Genomic DNA, 27,823 nt, shown 5'->3' with positions numbered 1-27,823 from the left:
TAAACATTACTTAGTTGGTTATTGTAAAGTGTTACCATACATTTTATCAAATATATTAAGTACAGAATCATTTATTACAGTGTAGATGTTAAGGGAAAAGGGTTGTATAAGTCATTCTCTTTAAATTATGTAAATTAAATTATGTAATGTATTAAGGGCAGTCCGTGGCCTAGATTTTAGGAATCGGGCTTGTAACTGAAGGGTCGCCGGTTCGAATCCCGGTACTGACAGGTCTAGGACTGAAGTGCCATTGAGCAAGGCACCTAACCCCCCTGCACAGCTCCCCGGGCGCAGTAATGTGCTGCCCACTGCTCCTTGCATGGTGTGTTCACTTGTGTGTAAAAAAGGATGGGTTAAATGCAGAGGTTGAATTTCCCCATTGTGGGATTAATAAAGTAATCTTCTTCTTCTTCTTCTTAAAATTGTTGATGAATGTGTTGATGATGTAGTTTATTTGGGTCAGACTAATGTACATGTCTTGTTTTTTCCCAGCCATGGATCTAACAAGGAGTTTAGTGGTCTGAAGACAGTCAGGTGAGCTAGGTGGGCCTGGCAACCAACCGACCCATCATCATCATCTCATTGAGCCTCACGAGCTCCAGATCAGCCACACCCACACAGACCACTAGAACCCATTCCCACAGGAAGACAGCACACACACAGACATCATGACAGACAGAGTGGTCTTCAGCACACCCAAAACCACCCCGAGACCGGCAGCAGGTCCTGTGCTGCCCCCTGAACCCATCGACATCATCCGCATTAAGGCCCGCTCCCGGCGCGTTAGGCTCAATGTTGGAGGTCTCACACATGAAGTCCTCTGGAGAACGCTGGACAGGCTACCCAGAACCCGTCTGGGGCGGCTAAGAGACTGCAACACCCACGAGTCGCTGCTGGAGATCTGCGATGACTACAGTCTCTCTGAGAACGAGTACTTCTTTGACCGGCACCCAGTGGCCTTCTCCTCCATCCTCAACTTCTACAGAACGGGGAAGCTGCACATGATGGAGGAGATGTGCGCCCTGTCCTTTGGCCAGGAGCTGGACTACTGGGGGATCGATGAGATCTACCTGGAGTCGTGCTGCCAGGCGCGGTACCACCAGAAGAAGGAGCAGATGAACGAGGAGCTGAGGAGGGAGGCGGATACCTTGAGGGAGAAGGAGGGGGAGGTGGAGGAGCATGGCTGCTGTCCTGATAAGAGACAGAAGCTGTGGGATCTGCTGGAGAAGCCCAGCTCGTCTGTGGCTGCAAAGGTAATAATACACACACACTATAAACATACTGGTAAAAGGACACTACACTCTAAAATAAAATCCATTTTATCATCCTTTAGTATGAGTTAATAAAATGTCGATGACCCAGGCTGGACTGAAACATTTTCTGGTCCATTCTGCCCTACAAAGTCTAACTGCAGTCACTACGCAAAAGTAAAACTCAGAAAAACAGCTTTAAAGTTTTTTTTAACATTTTTAAACTGGCCAGCCAAATTGGTTATAAGTAGGTCAGTGATATGACACTTATTTCTACATGTATTGATGATGTCCTTTTCATGCTCAAAAATCATGATGATTTATTTGACCTTTGACCCCAAAAATGTAGTTACTGCATGCTGGTTTTGCTGTAAAATGTTCTAATAGTAATGCAAAAACAGAGTGCAGTAACTATAATGTTGTTGTCTTCTTTCAGCTTTTATATTTAGTGAATAAACATTTTCTATTATTTTTATGTTTAAATTAGGATAAATATATATATATATATATATATATATCCAAAGCAGACCATGGTAAGTGCAACTACTTCTTGGTTTTGAGTTGAATTTTGTGGTTTTTATGTCATTAGTTATACAATAAAGCACAATTCAAATCTAAAACTTTGTCACAAGATAAAACCGATATCAAGGAGTTAATTTTTAGTTATAACTCAGTTTTGACCAAAAATGTAGTTACTGCAGTTAGACTTTGTAGAGCAGAATAGTACATTGACTGTAGCATGATTAACTGATAAATTGACTAGGTCAGTGTGTCGTTCATTGAGAGGAGCTTCTTGTTCAGTGATAGGCCACAAATTTACATTATGACATCATGAGTCATGGTTAGGCTTTGAAAAAAATGTCAAATGTCTTCTATGTTCCTGGAGGAGCTTTTTCATATCTGAGAAAATAACTGAACTAGGGCTTGGAGACTTCAAACTGATTAAATAAACCACTTACTTTTGAGTGGCATTATTCTTTTTATTGGAATTTAAGATCCTTTTGATGTTTTTGAAACTTAATCCATACATGGGACTAAAAGTCAGGATATCTCTGCCTTTGCTGAATATTTTTACCATTTAAAAGCACTTTTTCGTGATGATATTACATTTTATAACCCTGATTCCAAAACATTTCAGTGTTTGCTAAAACATAAATGAAACAGAATGTGATCATTTGCTAATCCTTTGTGTCATATATTCAATTGGAAAATTTACAAAGACAATAAATTTAATGTTCAAACTGATTTGTTTGTTGTTGATATAGCCTGTACTCTTACTTTTTCATTTTTAAATAGTGTCCCAACTTTTTGGAATTGGGGTTGTAGAAAGGAAAACAATCTGTATCTTAAATTCAACCCTTAAAATATTGGAGTAGCAGTAAAAGAGACTATTTCACATACTGAAAAAACTTAGGTTAAATTACAAACATTTTGTTGTTCAGATGTTCAGTTTTAAAGGTTAATTTTAAAAGGTGTCTAGTTTTCTGTTCTATTATCTCTCAAATTAATTTAACAGTTTAAAAGTTGGAAACTGGCTCCAAATTCTGAGAGTAATTTTCTGTAGCAAGCATTTATTCCTTCTTTAATGGTTTGGAGCAAAAGCATTTTTACATTTTTTTTAACTCAGGAAGTGACTCCTGTCTCTGTGGAGGAAAATTACTCAATATATTTGCTTAAGTACATTACATATGCAATGTTTGATTTACTTTCCTTTTGAGTTACTTGCAGATGCACCCAACATATGATGAGTTTATAAAGTCTGGTGACCTGTTAGAGAATACACAACACAATGTAGTTTATACTTCAACTATTACTATTATTATTGTAGATATCCTATTCATAAAACATCTGTACTTTGATAAAATACAGCTATGTAAGTGGGAAAAAAGAGAACATAGCAACAGTTACTAGTGGATGCAATTTCTGAAGAAATGGAAATGTAATCAGTAATATACACGACAACTCTACTCCTGAAAGAATCATCACTAGCACTTATGCTGCACTAATGGCTCTTATTGCACTATATACTTGATTGTTCCAACTTTTTTTCCCTGTAAATCACTTTGGATAAAAGCGTCTGCTAAATAACTGAATGTAAATGTAAATGTAGAAGAGCTGACATTACAGTGCAATGGTGGCTTAAAAGGGTAAGATAAAGTTGAGGTAGTAGGAAAAATGCTGAGTCATTGTTGAGGAGAACTGGTGATTAAACACAATAGTAGTATGTAGATATAGAGGTCCCCAAAACAGCTTAAAAGCAATGTACCAGAAACAGATAGATACAGATATTATTGATACAGAATTACAACTTTTAAAAGACAACAAAAGTAAAAAAAGAAAGGTTAGATATCTAGAATTAGAATGTGAAACATTTTAAGAAGTTTCTAGCTGAAAGTAAAGTATAAATGAGTAATTAAAGCTTATAAAAGTGTCAAAAGAGTTCAACTTTTGTCACGTTTCCCACTCATTTGAATGGAAAAATTCCAGAATAGGTGGAATATTTCTGAAATTATGAAAGTTATGAATAAGTAAAACAGTATGATAGAATAGAGTCTTTATTGTCATTGCATGGTAGTATAAAGAAATACATTAGCACAACGAAATTGAGGCACAGCTCTCCCGTCAGTGCAAAAAATAAATAAATAAATAAATAACAAAAACAAGGCATGGACCCATCAAACAAACAAACAAACAAACAAACAAAAGGACACCACACACAAATCACAAAGTAAGGGACTGTAAACAGGACTGCAAACAGAGACACATGGCAAAAGTGCAAATGATTGCTAACATTGCACACATACGTTGCGCACAAAACATTTCACTTCTGTTCAGGAAAAAAAAAGAGAAAAGGAACGCACCCACGTGACAGAGGGGGAAAAAAGCTTATTTCACATGTTATACATGAATGTGAACGTGAATAGCCAAGATATCTTTAAGTTTCTATGATTAAAAATGTGGCAGACAATAAAGTTTTAGGGAGAAGAATGCCTCCAGCATACCCATCAATAATCAGGGCCCCTTGTAACTGTGATTAAAGTGATTGCATGCACAACAAAGACTCAATCATTTGCCATTAGCTGGATTCTCTTTGTGTCTGTGTGTGTTGAATCAACAGTGAGTACTGTGAGTGTTGAACTCAGGTCTGTTTCAATCTGCTCTGCTCTGCCTACCTCTATGATTAGCAGCCTCATGCAGATCCACGTAGAGGCATCAGAGGCCATTAGGGAGCTATCAGGACCATAATCCTGCTTTACCTGCAAAGTACTGACAGCCCAAGGAGGAGCGGGGGAGGGATTATTGTTGCATATTCTCCTGCGTGGTGGCATGTTAGTGTTGTGGGAAACCACACTTTGACTTGACACTTGGGTAACACTTTACAATAACCATCATTTATAAATGGTAAACAGTTTATAAACAGATAATTTATAAACCGTACCTCTTGTCAACCATCCTACCAACTGATCTGCTTTTTTTTTTAACTTCTTAAGTGTCCTTGTTCTGTTCTATTCTGTGTTTTTTCTATTGCTGTTTTTATTTATGCTACCTCAGTATTTTATTTTATTCTATTGTATTTTATTTTTATTGTACTTGAATACCGGACTGCTGTGACAACTGAATTTCCCTTCGGGGAACAAAGAACACACAATATAATTTCCACTTTCTCTCCAGCATTATTTATCAGTGCAGAAAGTTGGGTTTGATTTGTCCAGGGTTTGACGTATCTTTCTCTGAGTTTTCTCAGTACAATCGAGATGATTGCAGTTTTGCTGGTTTGGTAAATGTAACAGACTGCTTTTCTGTTTTTGAGCCATATCTCAGTGGATCTGAGTTACTACAATGATTACAAACCTCTTCTTTGGCATGTGACCCCTAAAATTGAATTAATTTCATTAAGATAGACCAAAATAACAAATAACTAATTTGCCTCAGATGGTTTTACAATCTGTACAGCCCTGTAAGACACCCTCTGTCCTTTCATGTCCCACCCCCCAAAGGACCCTTAAAATAAAAACAGAATGCATCAAATTTAAAATGAGTGCGTATACTGTATATCCACATGAAACAAAAGTTCTGAGCACTATTATCTTTTCTTTGTACTATATTCAATTGAATTTATCAAATTCATCATCTGATAATTAGACGTTTAGATCACAGAGATCTCAGTCCACACTAAATTCTGCTGTTTTGTTCTCCTACTGCAGTGGTAGTTTTCAATTTTAACAAAGTCTCTTTTGGGTTTATGTGGGTAACTGCCCGAAGTGTAATTTGACTCAAACCGATCATGTTTCGCCTACATCTATGAAGAATATGAAAAGTCTAACAGCAAAAGCAACATTGTTGCTGTAAATGACAAATTCTAAATGAAAAATACAAACTGAATTCATTAGCTCAGTCAGTGTGGGTTCGCTCTGGGTCCACCGGCTTCCTCCCACTGTCCAACAATATGCAGCTTGGACACTTAATACTTCAAAAGACACCCCATTTGCATCCACAAATACTTTAATTAAACAAACAAAAAAATGAAGAGTGGACATACAGTGTCTGCAGCAAGTGAAATGTGTCTTTCCAAGTTCATTCTCTAGTCTTTATTCAGTCGAATGTCTCATTCAAATTCTTTTAAAACAGCAAGTTTGAGTAGGTATGAGGAAATCTGAGGCATTAATAGCAATCTCTTACACAGTTGTTAAGTTACACAATTCATTTTCAAAAAAGCATCTGACATCTGTTTTAGTTTAGTATGTTGTTGAGGGTAAAGAAAATATAGAAATAAGTCTGGGTTTCTAGTGAGACCAGCTTTGTGTGTGTGTGTGTGTGTGTGTGTGTGTGTGTGTCATTGTCTTTCAAATGTTGCACACAGCGAGCTTATAAGAAACATTTGCTAGTTTATCACTTAGCACTTTTATTTTGTGCAGCAGCAGCAGAGTGAGACAGCAGATAGAAGAGATAGAAGAGATTTAAGAAGCAATCAGCGCAAACAGCTGAATAAACCCAGCCCTGTCCCCTGGGGAACTCCATTCACCTTTCTTATATTTAGCAGGTGAAACAAAAGTATGTGAGGGTCAAAGTGGTCGATAAGCACAATTTGTCCTGTTCTAGACCCAGAATGACTTTCTTTTGCTGTGTTTGTTATGTGAGATGGCTGGTAAGAATAAGAGACTGATTTCTTTATGGCTATATTTAAATCATTTAAGTCAGAAGAAAGGAATTGACCATTCATAGCAGATGTTATACATGTGGTGGAAAAAGCTCTGGTGTTTGAGGGAGACTCAAAGAGTCAGCAATGAGGATTCTGCTGGGGATCCCTGAATAAGCAGGAATTAGGTAAATCAGTAACATTAAAATAGTGCATGTTAGGAGGAGGTGTGACCTTTTACTGACTTACCACAAATTGTGTTGACATTCCTGTATTTTTACTTTTTTACTGCGCATGGCTCTAGAGAAGTTGTTCCCAACCTTTTTCTTGAGGGACCCACATTTTTACCATTGTAAACTCTGCCCCCCCCCCCCCCCCCCCCCCCCTCCCCCCATTGTCCATTACTTCTATGAACCTGAACTCAATGTGACTTTCATGGTACCCTCTCTTTTTCTTTTTGAGATATTCAGCATCTCGTCTCCCTGACGCTCCGCCATTTTTCCATTAGCTCTGTGTTTCTGTTAGGTGAGGTTACCACTAGGTGAGGTTACCGCTGGATGTGGTTACCGCTGGGTGAGGTTACCGCTGGGTGAGGTTACCACTAGATGAGGTTACCGCTGGGTGAGGTTACCGCTAGGTGAGGTTACCGCTGGGTGAGGTTACCACTAGATGAGGTTACCGCTGGGTGAGGTTACCGCTAGGTGAGGTTACCGCTAGGTGAGGTTACCTGTGTAAACTGCAGGATGTTACACATGTCCTTATTCTTGCGATATAGCCTTTATTTTTAAACTTTTCTATAGTGATTTTTCTGTTTAAATAAATGAACAAACGTTTAATGTAGCCCTTATTTAGTTGTTTTTGTCCCACTAATGAATTAAATGCTGACTCATCTATATTTAACACATTAGATTTATTACATCCCTTAATATCAAGAGGGCTTCGCGACCCCCCACGGATCTTTGGCGCCCCCCTTGGGGGTCAGGCCCCCCCTGTTGGGAATCAATGCTCTAGAGACTCCTGAGGTGTTTTTTTTTTTTCGTTTTCACTGAACATCTGTGAACCATGCTGCTCCCATAGTCTGATATTTTGTCCTCTGGAAACTACAGTATCTGACAATATGGCCAACAATAGCACCAAAAGAAGAGGCAAATATATGACGTGCATGTGTAGTTTATGCATGTGTAGTTTATTTCCAGTTAGTAAACTGGACTTGTAGTTCATCACTCTGCATAAATTCACTCTGTAAAAAATGTCTGTAGATTTTACGGTGAAAAACTGCTAAACCACGACAGTAAAAGACCTTAAAATGAGAAATGAGTTAATTCAGTTTCAGTAACAATGAAACACTGTAAATATATCTGTCAAAACAGTATTTTTTTTACTGTTTTTTGAAATATACATTACTCCATTGTAAACTACACTGTAATAAGTACTTAATGTAATATACATACAAGCATCACTGTAATTTTTGCATTCATATTTTGTAAAAAACACTTTTTTTCACTGTTAAATGTACTAAAAACCATATCCCTAACAAAAATATACTGTAATATTTAATGGTAAAATCTTTCATTCATGGGTTTTCATTTTTAATTAAGTGGTTTAAAGTGAAAAAATAACTGTCAGATCATGTTGAAGTTAGTGCTAAGAAAATACCAAATACCAAACATGGGTATAGTAAATATTATGTGGTATATAAAGAGCAAATAGTCTCAGACCCCAGAGGGTTAAAGTATTTTCTTGTCAATTATATGGCAAAACAGCGTTTCTTTTGATGGAAAAACCTTTTATTTATACAGTACAAAATGGAATAAAATGGCAATCTTAATCATGAAATCAACAGTGTCAATATCTTTTTATCGTAATATTTAAAAAAGTTCCACCGTATTTATTAGGGTAAACTTCTGGCAACCACAGCTGCTGTTTTTTTACCGTAAAACAACAGGTTTTTTATTTTACAGTGAACAGTGCTGGCCCTCAAAGGTCCATGTGACAAAGTTGGAATCCTACTGTCAGCACGAGGGAAGCTGCTTAGTCCACACTTCACTGACACCAGCCGTGTGTCACTGTAGCAGCAATGATGCACCTCAGCTCTTAACCATAGCGGTGCCTACATCCTAATGCCTGCCCAGGAGGAAACATGGAGCAATATTTGTCCTGGAGCAAGCACACACCCTCCATTGGCCTCACACAGACAGTTCAGAGTCCAGATGGACAACTATCCATGATAGTTTTGAGTTTTATTGGATAATATGAGTATTAAATGTTCCAATAATAGAGATTAGTTTGGTACACTTTACATAATCTGTTTAATCTTCTTATTTTTGGCTCTGATATATTTTTACATGTTCGCTTGCACTGTCTTTTGTAGTGAGGCTCACACACACACACACACACACACACACACACACACACACACACACAGTGAGTTATAACAGCAGGTCTGAATGCATGGTCACCTGTCCATAGTGGACACACACACGCACACACACACACACACACACACACACACACACACAGTATGACTTAGGAATATGGCTTAATCTCCTTTGGGGCTTTTACCAGGACTGGTGCTGCAAATAGACTAACTGTTGGCAGGTTGGATAGTCTGTCCTGTTCACTGTCTGACCTGCAGAAGGGAGAAAGGGGGGCAAACAGTGCAATAAAATGTTTGCTTGTTTGTTTGTTTGTATGGCAATATCATTTTTATAACCAATGCAAGAAAACATCTACTATGCCACACTGTAAACAATTGTCTTGTAAATTAACAGTAAAATACTGGCAGCAGGGTTGCCAGCATTCTACTGTTAATTTTAAAGTTCCTCTACTGTTATCTACTTTACATTATGTTACTGTGATAAAACCACATACTGAATTACAGTAAAATCCTGCATTTCATTGATTTTTACAGTAGACACAGTATAGTGCTGAAGCTAGTTGCAATATTGTTGCAGTATACAATGCAGTCATTTTTGAAAATAGAGCATATTACTGTCTGATAGCCAATTACTATGAACTAAGCGCTGTCTTCACTGTAACCTCAGTAATTTTAATATACCATATACTGAATGAGTTAGTAAAGTAAAATACAGCCATTAAAAATGTGAAGAGAATTAGAAAATATCACATATACGTATATATATATATATATATATATCATATATTTTATGGGAAACGGCAAGCCTCCTACAAATATTGCCCAGAATGCATTGTTTTCTACAGTATTATACAATTTTAATGAAAAACAGTATGTTACTGTCACAATTTGGCTGTTTTCTTTCTTTCTCTCTTCTTTCAGTTTTACTCTTTCTTATTCAGAAATTCACTTCAAACTGTGGAATTTCCAAACAAAACAAAAAAAAGGAAAAAAATTATGCAAAGTGAAGAAATTATGTGCAGTCACCTCGGATTTCCCATCTGATAAAAATGTGTCGTTGTCAAACATAATATTCTTGTTTTTTAGTATTTATTAATATTTATTACAGATAAATTAAGAGTAAAGATGAGGTATGAGCCAGACAATTATCTGAACCCTCTGCAGCCAACAAGTGTTTTCAGGTATAACTGTAAATTGAATCCAATCCACCACATAATGAACTGCTTGATATGAATGACAAGATATACAAATGTTCAAGAAAGAAAAATGGAAATAATTATACATTCACCTTCCCTACTTTATGAGGTTGATTCAATTTAACAAACAGCATTCAGTTGTTAATAAATGACTCTTGTGTATCTTTACTGTGTGTGCACCAAGGTTATTATAGTTTTGGATTTTTCATTAGTTTTAGTTTTAATATCGTTGTGATTTTTTGTTTTCAAATTCAGTTAGTTTTAATGAGTTTTTGGAGTGAGTTTGCTCATTTTGTTTTCATTTTTTGGAAAATGCTTAGTTTTAGTTTAGTTTTTATTAATTTTAGTGTTAGTTTAATTTTTTTTTGTAATGGGGTATTTGTTGGGTGCCAGATTAAAAAAAGTCACAATAAATGTTTCCTTTATTTCCTTTGTCTGATCCATCTCAGCCCCAATAAGTTTATTAAGTCATAAAACCAGATAGATGAAATAGATTTCATATCAACCAAAAAGGTTTACGTATGAAAAAAGTTGACAAAGACGAAAACGAAGAACATTTTCACTATAATTTTAGTAAGTTTTAGTTAGTTCTGTAACCACAAAATACAGTTTCAGTTAGTTATCGTTTTTTAAAAAACTCTCATTTTTATTTTTATTTCAGTTAACGAAAATGTTTTTTCAATTCTAGTTTTGGTTATATCGTTAGTTTTCGTTAATTATAATGACCTTGGTGTGCAGCACAATGCAGACAGTAGTTATATGGCCAAAGCTTACAGAGGCCTCACTCTCCCACCACTTATCACTCCAGTCTTTCAAAATGTTTTCCTTTTGTTAAAAAGGATTTCTGGCAGCTTATAAGTGATAAACTTTTTTGTTGTTTAGACTCATTTCTTTATGGACAATTGCAATGGCTCTTCTCACAATCTATGCACAAGGGACTGGGCCATGGGTGGCAGCAGTGGTCAACGTCAATATAGGTCATGTGTACAGGCAGAGAAAAACTAGCTGTCTTTGTTGATCATAAACATAGTGATTGTGAATGAACCTGCATCGCTAACTGTGCACAGAGTGTCTGGTGCTTGTTGTAAACAAACAGAGATCGTTAAGTGAACACCTCCTGCAGCAGCAGCACATACACACTGTACTGCTACAGAGCTAACTGTAGCTAACTGCCTTAAGAAGAGTAAGAAGGAGTCGCTGGATTTGTCTCCAGTCACTTTCTTGAAAAATAGTCGCTAAGGGGGTCTGAAAAGTTGCTAAATTTAGCAACAAAGTCACTAAGTTGGGAACACTGCTTCGCCGGCTTTTACAAATGGCGTGTGTTGTTGTCGTGTAGAGTACTACGTCACATCCCGCTTAGCGATCTATCCAATCAGTAACCAGGCTGTTTCAGGGGAGAAAAAAGACCCTGCTCTTCTACAGGGATGAAAAAAGTCCAGACAAAAGACGGCTCATATTCAAATTAGGGGCGTTTTGGCGAGTGAGACCCGCCTCATTCTGGGTATTGCCCAGTGGAAACATCCCTATCTTGTCCTGGCCCCCTAGGATTCCGCGATTCCGGATCGTGGAGTTTTCCACGGGAACCGAAACGAACCGCGGACATTTTTACCACCGCGTAAAACAGAAAGACCACAGAATTACGAGATTTTGACGTGACAAATCGTTTGCTCCTGACACTGACAGCAGTGAAGCATTGAATAAATCTCACTGGATGCTGTCAACCTAAACCTGTGTGTGAAGAATCCTCCTTCAATCGGACCTGTAGGAGTTAATATTGAAAACATTCCCCTGGGTTGCATTTGAGAGTAGGAACAAACAACCTGTGTGTTCATATCTTTTTGAGGACTTGTTGGTGTAGACAGTTGATGGATAGCTGCAGTAGATAAAACACTTAGAGCTCTAGATGTGATACTGTTTATGTCATAAATGTATTTAAAGTACAATAATGTGAATCAAAGTCACTTATTGTACACATGAAACATGTCAGAGGATCTCTGCACTCATAAGGCTGCTTCCTGCTTTACCTTTGACTTTATACTGTTAGTATTTTTATATGCACAATGGATGATCAGTGTGTTTGCTTAAATTTTCATCTTCACATAAGCAGTTTATGTAATATAGTGAAATTAGGGGATTAGTGTGACTGTCTGACTTACTTGCCCTATTAAACTGTTGTTGATGATGTTGCACTGCAGTGAGGCTGTAAATATGGCATCAGATTAAATAAAATCCAAGGTATTTCTTACATTACATTTTTAAATTCACAACTGTAGTTTGGTGCAGTTATTTGGTTTCCCCAGGTACAGGGCTGTGCATCCGTTGTTGTATTGTACAACATGCAAGTAATGATTAAAACAAGCTATGTGGCTAAAGAAATGTAACACAAATTTAAAGGCAAATGACCCCACGTGTGCACATGCCAGAAGTCAAAATGTACGTAGTGCTCATAGATGTGTTGGCATTGATGTCTTTGTCAATTAAGTAATTAACAATCAGTTCATCACTTGCAGACAAATTAATTGTGAAATCCTGAGTGAAACATCAGGACATCCTAAAAGTCAACAATGAGTCAGTGTTTGTGTCCGTAAAGTGAGTCCTTCAGCATTGTGCAGGAATCATCTTTTCACAATTAGAAGTAATAAGAGGTCCATAGAGCCCAGAGAGCAGTAGATTGATTTGTATTCACTAATGTACTGTAGCTTTCCAATATTGAATGCTTGCATTCGAATGAGAATAATTTGTTACTCCAGTAAAGAGGCCAAGCCAAAGTGGTTTGCAGTAAAGTTCATCCTGATGACTGTAAATATTTGTTGGCAGATGTCTCTACGTCAGACTGTAGTAGTAGTGCCAGGTTGTCTTTTGTTTGTTCACCATTTTATCTGTCCTCAGTATGGAGAGACAGCAATGATTTTCATGCAGCTGATTGCTGTTAATAGTACATTGCAGAAACCGACTGACAAAAACAAGAAATAAATAACTAGAAATAAGCAAATACATGCTGGAAACAAGTAAAATGATCTGCCAGTGAAGTAAGGAAATGTTTATTTGTAAGAATTCTTTAAATAAAGCACTGGAAAAACCAATGATGTCTTGAAATAAATCCAAATATACTTATTTTGAGCAATTGTGGCTTGAAAAGCCCGACTTTAGTAACATTAAAATAAGCCAGCATTACTTGAAACGAGCATGTTTTGGTGGATAGAAAATGCTTTTGAAATAATATTCAAACTACATGCAACTAAAACTCTCAACTGGAGCCAATATTTTAGGTAAGAACTCACCATATTCAACAGTTAAATAGCTTAAAAACATGAAAAAGCTCAGAATGTCAATCCTAAAAACAAGTCTTTGAACAATAAGATAATTAAATTAGCACATAATAATAATACTAATAATTAGATAAGCACATAAAGCTATGGTCAGTAGGTAAATTATACTCAAAACAATATAATTAAGATACTATTGCTAGATATAAGAAGAAAATACTTGGAAGGTTCATGTTTTCTGCAGTGTGATACTGGGTGGCTCTGCAGAGGCATAATGGTGGATTAAGAGATTGTTTTACACATTACCTGCTCCTTCAGTCTAACTGACCTTGTGTCAGTAAGCTAGGTGAGGAGCTGTGAGGTTAGTATTCTGCAGTGGAACAGAATCACATCAAAATGTGTCCACCAGCGTTGTTAACACTGGCACGTCTTAGACTCCAACTGTACAAACATCCCTCTAACAGTGTGAATGTGGTTTCCTGCAGATAAGGAGGAGGTCACTAAGTCACAGCAGCAGTGGATCACAGAGAACCTTTGTGTGCACACTGTAAAAAAAAAAAAAAGTGTTGTTTTTACGGTAAAAAAGCGGCAGCTGTGGTTGCCAAAACTTTACCGTAATAAAAATGGTGCAACTTTTTCTAATATTACGGTAAAATGATATTAGCACTGTTGATTTCACGTTTAAGATTGCCATATTATTCCATATTTTACCGTAAAAAAAAGTTTTTCCATCAAAAGAAATGCTGTTTCGCCATATAATTGACCAGAAAATACTTTATAAATGCTGCATGAATTAAAAAATTTTACCATTAAATATTACAGTTTATTTCTGTTAGAGTTATGGTGTTTAGTACATTCAACAGTTAGGAAAAGTATTTTTACAAAAAAGAAATGCAAAAATTACAGTGATGGCTTGTATATATATTACAGTATATCCAGTGTATTTTACAGTAGAGTAATTTTTTTTTAAACTGTAAAAAAAAACTTTTGGCTGATATGTGTATTTAAAGTGTTTCATTAACCCATTTATCATTTTACAGTCTTTTACTGTCATGGTTTAGCAGTTTTTCAGCGTAAAAAAGACATTTTCTACAGTGGCTTGTTCTGATAACCTATAGTGATCATACTGCGTTTGCACAACATTACGTTGTCTAAGTCACTGGATGTGTGACTCCTGCTGAGGTTCCATTTACAGCTGCAGTCAAACATCTGACTTTGAATAACTGAACAGTCTATGGAGGTTTTGCTTGGATTAAACCAAGCTAACAATGAGCAAAATCGCAGTGTCTCTATTTATTTTGCACAAATTTTAGACAGCATCCCTTCCTCTACACTGCAAAGCAAGCCTGTAGATTTTACAGTGAAAAACTGCTAAACCATGACAGTAAAAGACCATAAAATGAAACACTGTAAATGTATATATCAGCCAAAACAGTATTTTTTACAGTTGTTTTTTTTTTAAATAAATTACTCCACTGTAAAATACACTGGCACCATGTTTGTAACAAAAATATACTATAATATATATACAAGCAATCACTGTCATTTTTTGTATTTATTTCTTCTAAAAATACTTTTCTTCACTGTTAAATGTACTAAACACCATATCTCTAACGGAAATATACTGTAATATTTAATGGTAAAATCGTTGATTTATGCAGCATTTATAAAGTATTTTCTGGTCAATTATATGGCAGAACAGCATTTTTTTGGATGGAAAAACTTTTTATTTTTTATGGTAAAATATGGAATAAAATGGCAATCTTAAATGTCAAATCAACAGTGCTAATATCCTTTTATCGTAACATTAGCAACCACAGCTGCCGTTTTTTTTTACCGTAAAAACAACTGTCTTTTTTTCAGTGTACCTGGAGCAGCTTTGCCCCTATCACTCATTCCCCAACATGTTTTTACTGTTAACCTGTTCTACTTGTCTTAGTGTATGTTTCAGCCACATTGTGTAGCGTTCATCAGAGGATGAACTGGATGAAAACCTCTACTGACCAAACTACATCCTCTGAGGAGCCTCAGTATGTAGCTGAAAGCTCCTCTCTGTGATCCTGTTAAAATAACCTCTTGCATGTGTATTTTCTTAATTCCAGCAGTATTGTGTGGTTCCAACCTGGTTTTTTATATTATTTAGCAATAAATTGCTGCAGTGTTAAAACATTTTAGTCTAAAAAGCTGAACCGTTTTAAAATGAGAGATAAATATAAATACCTAGTTCCACTAAAAGCTATGTTGTTGATGCATGTAACAGTGTCTTAAATGAATGTATTTCTTTAAGCAGAGAAGGGTGGTGAGTTGTAATATTTGCAAGCATCAGAAGTTCAGATAAGTAGTTAAAGATAATGGATGGTTGTATGGATAATGATTTGATAAACTGAGAGAAATTGCATTTGGAATAGCATGAGAAAATGCATTCATTTGGGGTTTTTTGTCTTTTAAAGATTAGTTGTTATGTTTTTGCGGTTGAGTTGGGTTCATGGGGGGATGGTAGAGAGCAACTGTGATTTGGTGTCGGTTGAGGGTGGGAAGACAGAAGGGAACGAGGCAAGTTCAGAATGTGAGTGGAGGAGGCTTCTCTTCGTGCACGGATAGGGATCGAGCCACCAGTGGTTCCAAAAATCGAACAGAGAGAGAATTCAGAGGTAAAAGAAAAAGTGTAGTTGGAGGGAGAGATTGTGAGAACAGAGTCAGGGTGCTTAGGAAGCTTACTTGTGCAGAAGTGGGATGTGTTTTAGGCGCTAAATCTATTTTGATCAAACTAAATTTGTTCACTTATTGGAAGTTTGTATTTATCTACTTGTGATCAAGTTTGAGGAGCAGCACAGACTGCATTGAGTCTCAGTCTTTCTGTGAGTTGCTTTTGTAAAAATATTGATCATTCATTTATTATCTTTAACCGCTTATCTACACACGGGTCGCAGAGAGCTGGAGCTGATCCCAGCTGACATTTGGTGAGAGGAGGGGTACACCCTGGACAGGTCTCAGACTATCACAGACATATAGAAACAGACAACCGCGCTCTCATTCACTCCTACGGGCAATTTAGAGACACCAATTAAACCTAAGTGCATGTTTTTGGACTGTGGGAGAGAACCCACGCTGACACGGGGAGAACATGCAAACTCCACACAGAAGAGCCGCAGGCGGGAGTTGAACCGGCGCCCCATATTGATCTATGTAAAATATTTTTATTTTACTTTTGAATCAAACATTATTACATTATTACAACATTACAACAAGTCACAAAAACGTCTCTCAACAAACTTTGTCAAATGACCTCAACCATGAGATCGTCAGTAGAGCAGCCACCACCACTGTGCTTCACCATACAATAAGTCATCAGTCTACCTGAATGGCTAAGAACATACAATAACAGCTCAGTGTGTTATACAGAGCAGCCAGAAGCTTCTTTTTACAGTAATTACTATAATTCTGACCCAATCTGTCTGACTGTATTCCTCTTCTTCCTTTAAGTCTCTGTCTAAGCCTAAATACCAAGGTGACTTCAGTCAACTCAACTCTAACCTGTCTATATTTGTCCCCAGACGACAATAGTTGTTTTTTTTTTTACAGCAAGGCATATTACAATACATACAAGAACACAAGAACATACAGTATACATGCAGTTACAGTAAGGCCAAGGGGAGGTGTCTGAAATACAAGTAGAATAGGATTCTAACAGATAAAATAAATAGCAGTAGAAGGTGGGGGGTTGGCAGTGTTCCATTCCTCTTTAAATCCAGAAGTCTCCCTCTGAGGCCATTCAAACCCCCAGATTTCCTCCCAGAGCTCAACTTTGGCCTTGCCTCACCTCAATTACAACAGATATTTTGCAACGGAGTCGCTCACACAAACACACCTCTCTACAGTCAATCACATTTGTTTATTTGCTTATTTAAAAGGATCCCATTAGCTGACGCCAAGGTGACAGCTAGTCTTCCTGGGGTCCAGACAATCATTTTTAATAGAGTACCACAGGCATTACAAACTCAAGTCATTATAAAAATATATAAAAATGAAAGAAATAAGAAAAGAAAAAGAAAGCATTATACAGTCTTGTATTACATAGCCCAACCGCACTCAAATAAAATGATGATTTAATTAAGGTGTTTACATCAAATACATTCTAAATCTTTTTTTAAAAGCAGCTTTTCCCTTATTTTCACGAACCTCACCTGGAAGACTGTTCCAAAGCTCAATTGACCTATAAAATACCGAAAACTTCAAAGAGACAGTCTCAGGTAGTGGTAGAATAATAATCAGTCCACTATTCGCCCCTCGACTGTTATGAGAATGAATATTTGAGCAGTAAATTATATTGTTATAAAAATATTTAGGAGTCTAAGTGTTAATTAGTTAGTTATTAGTTATCATTGCATTTCAAATGATTTGTGATCTGTCAATCTTGGTTGATAATAATCGTAAAACTTAACGCAGATGTGTTCATTGATGAAACTGCAATTTAGTGTGCCATGGTAATGATGTAAGAACACAACCGAACATGCCCATGTATTGCCATGGGGGAAAAAACCCTTTGCTTTCAACATCTGCTTTAGTGCCAGAACATTAACATTGCAATTAATATCCATTAATATGTTTTCTATTGCTGAAAGAGGGGAATCCTGTCCCTGTTGTTCCAGAAATATCTCAACATATTGATCAGAAGTTGGTTTTCTCTGCTCAGTCATGCATTTCTGTTCTTTCCTTCTGTCTCACACTGGAGGAAGTTGAATTAGATGAAAAAGCTTCTCCAGGGAAAATGTTTGGTCAACTCAAGCTACTTACATAAACAAGTTCAAAATACTACTGTATTGCACAAAAAGTAACATGCCAGCAAGAAACACCACTCAGTTGAATTTATTTATAAAAGTGCTGACTTTTGAAAAGCCAATACATGGACAAAAAATAAAATTCCCCACAAAAAAGATTTAATATTTATAGCTAGCACCCTTTTAGACTGTTTGACTAACTTTACCACTGGTCTAAAAACATATCTATTCTAAAATGTATCTATATCTATTATTTCATCTTACTTTTACAATCTTAACAACAAACTCTCTGCATGCTTGCAAAACACAAAGGTGAAAGGTCAAGGTTGGTCAAAGGTGGTTCAATTATGCTAGAGAAGCAATGTAAAAAAAACATGAAAAATCATTATTTTCATTATTCATTGTTTGTAGTTTCAGTAGTTAACTAAACTAAAAATGGCAAAAAGTAGTTTAACAAAGTGAGTCACTATACAAATATGAATGAGACTGAACTCAATGTATTATATAACGATATTGATAAAGAGTTTGTACATAAGATGCCAGTAACACGTTACAATAACCATCATTTATACATGGTAAACAGACGTTTAATGTTTAATCATCATTTATAAACCATATATAGGCCATTTAGAATGGTAGAAACATAATTTATTAATGTTTAACTAACTAAATAATTTATAAATGGCAAATCGATGGTATATTAATGTAAGTTTATAGTTACTTTACCATTAACAAACAATTAAACTAAAATTTATATTTTATTAATAGTTTTAGTTGCACTCATTTTAAGATTTTTAACACCATTTTAAGTATGTTAATGATTTTGAAATGATTCATATACCTTTAAGAAACTGGTTGAAAACATTTAAAGATTAAATTTGTATAGCACTTTGTAAATGGTTAATAATTGATCTATAAACCATCCATAAACATCACTTAGTTGGTTATTGTAAAGTGTAACCAAGATGCCTGATTGACATAAAGTTTCCATGCAATTAGCTGGTAAATATAGTGAGTGCAGGAACAATCTTTGTGTCTGTCTGGTGCCTGGAGCAGCCATGCCTAGACCACAGTAGATTTTCATTAGCTTTTAGCCCGATTTGAAGAGCTGTGTAGTGGAGTTACTAACCCTCTTGAGTGAGAAAATGAATCAAAGAGCACGTTGATGTTGCTTTTAGTTTTCTTTATTATCAGACCTCAAATTACACTGCCTATGTACAGCGGGGAGAATCACTTTGTCGATCTTAAGGGCCGCTGAAAAAAGGTGTCCCTCTCCAATTAAAGCCCTGAGTTCTCTCTCCTTTCTGTCTGTGTCTGGGCTTTTTTAAACAATTCTGTAAACCCATACCTCCATAGTATGGGGCACATTTTCCGGGTCTATGATCGTGCCGTCCTGATCAGATTATGTGAAGTTTAACAAAAAAACATTCAACATTGACATTCCCAGGTCATGTAAAACCAAAGATTTGATAAAAATATAAGATAAGATAGTAATGATAATATGTAATTCTGCATTATAGCTTGTTTTTGAAGAGTTGCAGCTAACAAGAAAAAAAAACGCCTATAAATATACATGTTTTTATGGGACTTTTTTGTATATAGTTTTATTATTTAAATTTAATTAAGATTATTTAAATTTTACCTTTTCATATGTTCATATTTGTATCCTATGTTTACATTTTCAAGTTCCAAAACAGTTCATTGAGCATATTTGTGTTTTTTATTGCAGTAAATAGTATAATTTTTCAACACGGATTCTTTTTGTGTATTTTTGGGCTCAATATGTTGATGAAGTAGATAATGTCAGATCACATAGGTGAAGAAAAAATGGGTACCAAATATGGGTATAGTAAACATTTGTTATGTGCTACATGAAGGGCAAAATCAAAAGTATTAAAAAACGGCCAAAATAGGCTCAGACCCCAGAGGGTTAACCTTAAAAGGACACAACTTATATGTTTATATTCTGCTTCCAAATGCCTCTAATATCTGACAAATCCCAGACCTTATAGCCAGTGGCGGTTCTACACAGGGGCCTACAGGGGCCACTGCCCCCGTGAAGAAGCCCTTGGCCTCTGCTGTGGCCCCTGTGTCAAATCAATAATAAAATGATCAATTTATAACGATGAACTATGGAACAATTCTAACCTTTTTTTTTTGTTCAAACAATATCTCATCGTACACAAAAAGAACCCAGAATTTGTACATTGTATAATAGTTTAATTGTGCAATAAAATACTGTGTATATATATATATATATATATATATATATATATATATATATATATAAAGATCATTCAGACTATACTGCACTTTCAAAATAAAAAAAGTGATTGTGCACAAAATAAGTCATATGTCATTGTCGTACAAAAATAACTGTCATTGTCGGTGAGTCTCATTATTTAAATCAATGTATTTGTATCTTCCAAATATACTTAAATGAGATGTTTAAATAAGCTAAAATAAAGATTTTGAATGCTTACATATCATCTTTGCCATTTTTTAATGTGGTAATATGCCCCTCTGATTAAACACTGGCCCCTCCTTGGCCCCCAAAGTAAAATTGGTCTAGAACCGCCAACTGCTTATAGCACGTTATTTCTGGTTTAAACTGGCTGTAACATGATCAGGAGGTCATACTGGGGCCTTTTAGTAAAGCAGAGGACTTATGATCAAAAGTTTAAAAAAATATACCACAGCTGCTTTTGTTATGTTGGGCTTATTTTTGTGTCAATGATACAAACTCAAATTATTGAGCAGTAGATTGGTACATGTGGAGCCTCCATTAATTCTTACTCCACTGCACAGCTTGTAAAGCAGCTTGTGTGTTCCTGGTACTGCTTTAAATCTGCCCTGGGTGCCAAGGTCACAGCATTTGGCAGCCATTAAGCCATTAAGACGCTGCAAGGTGGAAACACTTTGATACACCTGGCCTCCACTTTCCCTTTGTCCTCTTTGGCTTTCCGTCTATCTTCTCTTTCATTTTTCTTTTGGTTTCTCTCTGAGATATTTTTGCTTGCATTGCAGTTTTGAATAAAGGGTCATTTTCCTCGTGTGAAACAAAGAACAAAGTCACTGAGTGTGAATAAGGATCTGAAGCAGCAGAAACACTGTGTAATGCTGTAATGCGCTGTGTCCTTTGACATGACTCTATAGGCCAGACGCTTCATCATCCGGAAACAGCCGAGACAATCCTTACATCACATGATTTCACAAGAACTCTCTCTCTCTTCAGTCTCAGGCACAGTTATAGTAGAATAAAAAGTGTAGATATAAGATTGATGATATTAATAAATATTTTCCTATTTAACTTAACATTTCCTACAGAGGTGTGTCCTGGTTGTCACTCATTCTATTTGATCCTAATACTGAACTGCTTCTTAATGTCACTTAAAAGGTACAAAAGAAAAAAAAGTTTAAAACATTACTACAAAAAACTTGTAAAAAATAAGAAAATATTATAGATGAATACAAGGAAGTAGCAATATGTTTTAATAGTTTTTTTTAGCATGCAGAAGTAGTTGATCAATGTTGATGAATTACTACTAAAGTTTATATGAAGTCTGTAGTTAGAAGTATGCACAAGATAATTTGAGGATAATCCCATTCCCTGTTAATAAAGGAAAATATGAAAAAAGCATTGATTGAAAAGCTGGAAGTTAAACTGTAATACATGGACTGTACAAAGGCTGTTTTTCCGTATTACTGCCATTAAAAGTAATAATGAAAAAGGCACAATATTTAAAAATAATAGAAAGCAAGCCAAATAGCAGCAAAATACTTAAACAGCTGAACAGTTTGACATTTTAATGACTTCCTCAGGTTAAAATATGAAGAAGTTGCAGAATTAGTACACGGAGAGAAATGCTGCATCAGCATAACTTCACCTTTTTTCCTAAATTTATTGTTGTTACAGGAATATCTTGATGATAACTGAGTCCTGACTTTAAAGTGCAGGTATATGCTCTTCATCACCATGGCTACGCTATATGCTGTAGCAAACATAGCATAGGAAATGTGAATGCTGACTCATACAGATACAAGTAGTTTCTAGATAGCAGAAAAGGCATATATGGCATTTTAAATTGTTAATTTTATTATTATCAATACTTAATTACAATTATCTTCCTATTTACTTACCACACTGTATTGCTGTTATGTTACATATTTCAGTAATCATCCATATCTAAACATATGTGAGAGAAAACAGCCACATTTACGGTGAAAAACTGCTAAACCATGAAAGTAAAAGACCGTAAAATGATAAATGGGTTAATTCAGTTTCAGTAACAATGAAACAGTGTAAATGTATATATCAGCCAAAACAGTATTTTTTACAGTTGTTTTTCAAAAATACATTACTCCATTGTAAAATACACTGGCACCGTGTTTGTAACAATGATATACTGTAATATATACAAGCATCACTGTCATTTTGCATTTATTTTTTGTAAAAAAAAAAATTCTAACTGTTAAATGTACTAAACACCATATCTCTAACAAAAACATACTGTAATATTTAATGGTAAAATCATTCATTTATGCAGCATTATAAAGTATTTTCTTGTCAATTATATGGCAGAACAGTGTTTCTTTAAACGGGAAAACTTTTTATTTTCACTGGTAAAAAAAATGGGTCACACTTTATATTAAGGTCTTTGTAATAACCATTAATTAACAAGTAATAAGGCCCTTTTAAGTCCTTACAAGATGCTTATTAACATTACTGTGTGTTTATAAGCCTATATAAGTGTTAATAATGGCATTATAATACAGCTAATAGCAGGCTATAAGAGATGTATAATAAGAACATTAATAAAAGCCTCACGAGTATCTTATAATTCTTCATAATGGCATTACAAACACCCATAACCCACCCATTATGTCTTTGCCATGCCTTGATTAATCTTTTGTTTGCTTATTGATATTAAAATATACTTTATTGCTCATCTATTATAAGTTAACTATGCACTTGTTAACAGTTAACTATGCTTTTTGCAGCTAAAGGGATCTAAAGCGAGAACAATGCCTTATTACTTGTTAATTAATGGTTATTACAAGGACCTTAATATAAAGCGTTACCAAAAAATGGAATAAAATGGCAACATTAAACGTGAAATCAACAGTGCTAACATAATTTTACTGTAATATTAGAAAGAGTTGCACTGTATTTATTACGGTAAAGTTCTGGCAACCACAGCTGCTGTTGTTTTACTGTAAAAACAACATTTTTTTTTTGCAGTTAAAGATTGTTGCCTATTTTATTGCATATTATTGTGTCATCCAGTGCAGCCTACATTTGCAATGACATTTGGAAGCACTCACTGGACATTCTGACAAAAATAGTGCATGTTTAAATTCATGATGCAATCACTGTCAGTCTTAACAGCTCACAGGTTTCCATGATGCCTTACCATCACCAATGATTCACCAGCACACACAAGCATTAGGCACCACAATATCCGTTCAGCTCTCCGGAGACAATCATTATCAATCTGTCTGAAATGTTTTTCTTTTTTTTTTCAAACATTTTTTATTATTATTTTATAAAGCTTTTCTTGGGAGTGCCCAACTATTGCCTGATTCTTCCTGTTGGGGGAGAAGAGAATGAGTAAACACTTCTAACCTCTCTCTATCCTTTCTATAGATAGCAACACAATCCTATTACAATTATCCTGAAATGTCCTAGCAAGGGCTGCAGAGAGAAGACTCAGACTGCACATGCTTCAGCTATCTCACTCAGCTAGGACAGTCAAGTTTTTTTAATAGAGGTATCGGGGAATGTGTTGAATCCCCTCAGTCCATTTTTGAGGGGAGTCACACAATAAGTGGATAATAGTGGACTCCAGTGAACCAGAAGCAAGGATGAATAGGCGCTAGGGGCAAAACACATCTTAAAGATTTATAAATCATAGCAAGCGTAAATATAGGGACAAAAATTATAACTCTGGTGACATTTTACTTCATAAAATGTTACTAAAATCATAAATCATAAATCATGCTTGAATGTCTGCACTGCAAAAAGGTGTGTCTAAAACAAGATAAAAACACTAAATCTGAGGGAAATGATCTTGCTGCATGGACAGATAATTTCACTTGACAAGATTTATTAAATTAAGATGATTAAATCTAGAAATAAGCATGTTGAACACTTAAAATAAGAAATTAACTCCAAAACAAGATAAATTATGAAACTTCTAAATCAATTTTTTTTTATCTTGGTAAGAAACTTGAAAAATTTAAATTTAAATTTCTTATTTTAAGCGTTCAACATGCTTATTTCTAGATTTAATCATTTTAATTTAAGAAATATTGACAAGTGAAATTATCTGTCCATACAGCAAGATCATTTCCCTCAGATTTAGTGTTTTTATCTTGTTTTTAGACATTTTTTTTTGCAGTGTACTGGACCTTTGTAGGAAGAATTAAATACAATACAAGACAAGAAGTTGACACACAAGAAGAAGCAAGAGAAGGGAATACCCAAATCACAGAAAACACTATTTCAGAAAATATTTAATTTGAAATGCCACTATTGGATTGTATTTTAAAGAGATATTCGACAGATTAATTGTTCTTTTATTAAAAGAGGAGACTCACAAGACACAGAAAAAAAAAAAAGGAATAGAGGCATACAAATGCTGGGTCCTATACTTCCTGTACTGCAACTTGATAATCTTTAATTAGACCCTCCCTGCCTGGTAAATAATAATAATAATAACAATAATAATAATAATAATAATAATAATAATAATAATAATAATAATAATAATAATTTGATTAATCGAATAATTGTTGCAGCTCTAATCATGTGTACTAACTGTGACTATGACTATGAAAACTGGGGCCATGTACACAAAGGATCTTATCACTAGGAACCCTCCGAAATGGAACAAAAACGTATGTATTTATTGCAGTTGGTGATTATTTAATTTTCCCTTCATGAACTGTCAAACAAATTGGGGAAAGAGAAGATCTTTTTGATTTTATAAATTCTGTCAGACAACAATTCTGTCTGGCAACATCGCAACTCTATTTTTCCGAACCAAGCACAAATGAGTAGTGTAAATTTACATTTGAGCTTAGTGTGTCTTTATCGTTTCCTTATCTTTCTCATAGACCAAAAACATCTTAAGTTAAAGTTAATAAAAATGTAATAAAGTTGTCTTCCAGTGATGAGCACCTCATCACAACTCTTGGTGTGCTTTACTTTTCTACTACAAGTAGGGCAGGAGCTAAGGCCCCCTGTAGAGCATTTACAAATTGAACATTTATAAAACTGAATGCAATTGTCAAATAGTGTTCTGACCAGTTGCTTTATGGGTGGTTTTCCACTAACATGGGACACTTTTTATTTGATTAGGCAGGCAAAAGAAATACATTTTTTGCACCATTGCAAAGAAACTTTTTGCACCATCTGGCAGTATTTCTCAATAAAAAAATTTAGGCTATTTTCCAGTGAATCCACCCTTGTTCTTCCATCCCATCCTGTAGGACAGGGCTGTCATTTCCAAATTTTATAGCAACCCCTTCAATAATTGTGATGACATTTTAAAAATGATGAAAAGTCAGGGATCCCCAAAGTCATTAGGAAATTATCCTCATGGAAACATGCCAAATCACTGAACAGTGAAGACATTTAATCTGAACCAAAGTGATGGACAGGCTGGCAGACATTGCCATCCATAGAGCCAGGTAGCTAGGGGGTCGAAAAACAATTACAAGTCAAGACATTTAACCCACAGGGAACAGAAGCTCTGCATCCTTTTATCTGTTTATTAAAGATATTGAAATATGTCTAAACCTGGAACCCACAATCTTGTCTTTGTCTTGCAGGTCCTGGCTATGATCTCCATTCTGTTCATCATCATTTCCACCATCTCTTTGTCCTTAAACACGCTGCCAGAGCTCCAGGTGGTGGATGAATTTGGCCAGTTTAATGACAACCCAAGCCTTGCCCATGTGGAAGCTGTCTGCATCGCCTGGTTCACCATGGAGTACATGCTACGCCTGCTCTCAGCACCCAATAAGTGGAATTTCATCAAAGCACCCCTGAACATCATTGATTTGTTGGCCATCCTCCCTTACTATGTGACTCTCTGCCTGACTGAGTCTAATAAGAGTGTTATGCAGTTCCAGAATGTGCGACGTGTGGTCCAGATCTTCCGAATCATGAGGATCCTAAGGATCCTAAAGTTGGCCAGGCATTCAACAGGACTCCAGTCTTTGGGCTTCACTTTGCGAAGGAGCTATAACGAATTGGGTCTTTTGATCCTTTTCTTAGCCATGGGTATTATGATCTTCTCTAGTTTGGTGTTCTTTGCTGAGAAGGATGAGGACGCCACCAAATTCACCAGTATCCCTGCCTCCTTCTGGTGGGCTACCATTACTATGACCACTGTTGGTTATGGAGACATCTACCCACAAACCCTGCTGGGAAAGATTGTAGGAGGGCTTTGCTGCATTGCAGGTGTATTGGTCATCGCCCTTCCCATCCCAATCATTGTCAACAACTTCTCTGAATTCTACCGAGAGCAGAAGAGGCAGGAGAAGGCCATCAAGAGGAGGGAAGCTCTTGAAAGAGCAAAACGGAGTGGAAGCATCATTTCCATTAACCTAAAGGATGCTTTTGCACGCAGTATGGAACTCACAGATGTGTTGGTGGAAAAGAGAGAGGACAGTAAGTGTCCTGCAGACAACCACCTATCACCCAGCCGCTGGAGCTATCACAAACATTACTCCAATGCAGAAGTGGGTAGCCCATGCACATCCCAACATTCTCATTACCTGGAAGTTGCTCAGCTGGGCTCCCCTGACAGAATGAAACCTTTGTCTAATAAAACTACTCAAAACTTCACCCCAAAGCGGCTGGAAGACACTTACAACAAGACAGCAACCATCCAGGAACAGCAGGAGAAAACTGTCGAGGAGGAGATGAAGAAGAAAGCCAGACAAACTTCCCCTGAAGTCAGCACTGCCAGGAAATACTCAAATGATTTTTCAGTGGAAAGAGGAGAAAGAAGCTCTCTGCTCCCCTGTGCAGACGGGGCTCAAACTGGAGCTAGACTCCAGCGCATCCCCCCTCCCTTGGATCTAAGTCAGATCAGCACCATGGAGGCTAACAAGGGCCCTGACAGCATCCAACCAATGACCATTATTAAAGAGGGTTTATATGAGTTTGTTTCCACCCCCATAGGCAGCGGGACTGGAGATGTGAGTGTGGTGCCACAGAGCGTGGAAAGCATCGGTGTGACCTATGACAGCCTCCGCAGCTCTTTGAAAGATTACAGCAGCCCTCAAAAGTCAAGAACCCTCAAGGTTGACTTCATTGAAGATGATGATGTGCTTTTGGCAGTGATGACACCTGTAGCAACCCCAGCCTCCGCTGGCTCAGCCAAGCTTGCACAACTACTTTCAGATGACATGGTTTCCAGGTTCTCTCCCTCTTCAACCTCCATAACCCGGGAAGCTAAGTCTCCCCTGGCGATCCTGCAGTCTCCGTCTCTGGTCCAGCAATCTGTCAGTCCAAGCAACTCCCAGGGGGGAGGTGAGGGCTCAGCAGCCAGGAGCTTAGAAGGTGAAGGGCAGCTCACAGGCTTAAGCCACCAGGGGAGGAATCACATGGGAAGATCTGCTGTCGGCTCAGGCAGCAGTCCGAGCCCACTGTCGTCTAAAGCCAACCCACTCAACTGCACCCAGGAGCTAGTAACTATGGAGGGAAGGAAGGAAGAAGAAGGAGCAGAACAGAGTGGAGAGAAACAAGAAAATCACATTGTTCTGGACAGAAGCGTGACACCACCCTGTGAAACGAGCATGTGA

At 36.5% G+C, this 27,823-nt stretch overlaps 1 protein-coding gene across 1 annotated transcript; it reads left to right on the top strand.

Moving 5' to 3' along the window:
• Positions 1 to 668: 668 nt before the first annotated feature.
• On the top strand, positions 669 to 27,823 carry LOC131979865 (potassium voltage-gated channel subfamily B member 2-like). Its single transcript, XM_059343928.1, has 2 exons — positions 669 to 1,253; positions 25,841 to 27,823. Exons 1-2 carry the CDS (start codon positions 669 to 671, stop codon positions 27,821 to 27,823), a joined length of 2,568 nt encoding a protein of 855 aa, XP_059199911.1.

This window comes from Centropristis striata, chromosome 11, assembly GCF_030273125.1.
Source record: "Centropristis striata isolate RG_2023a ecotype Rhode Island chromosome 11, C.striata_1.0, whole genome shotgun sequence".
NCBI classification, from domain to species: domain Eukaryota; kingdom Metazoa; phylum Chordata; class Actinopteri; order Perciformes; family Serranidae; genus Centropristis; species Centropristis striata.
This window is presented reverse-complemented; position numbering and strand designations above follow the sequence as displayed.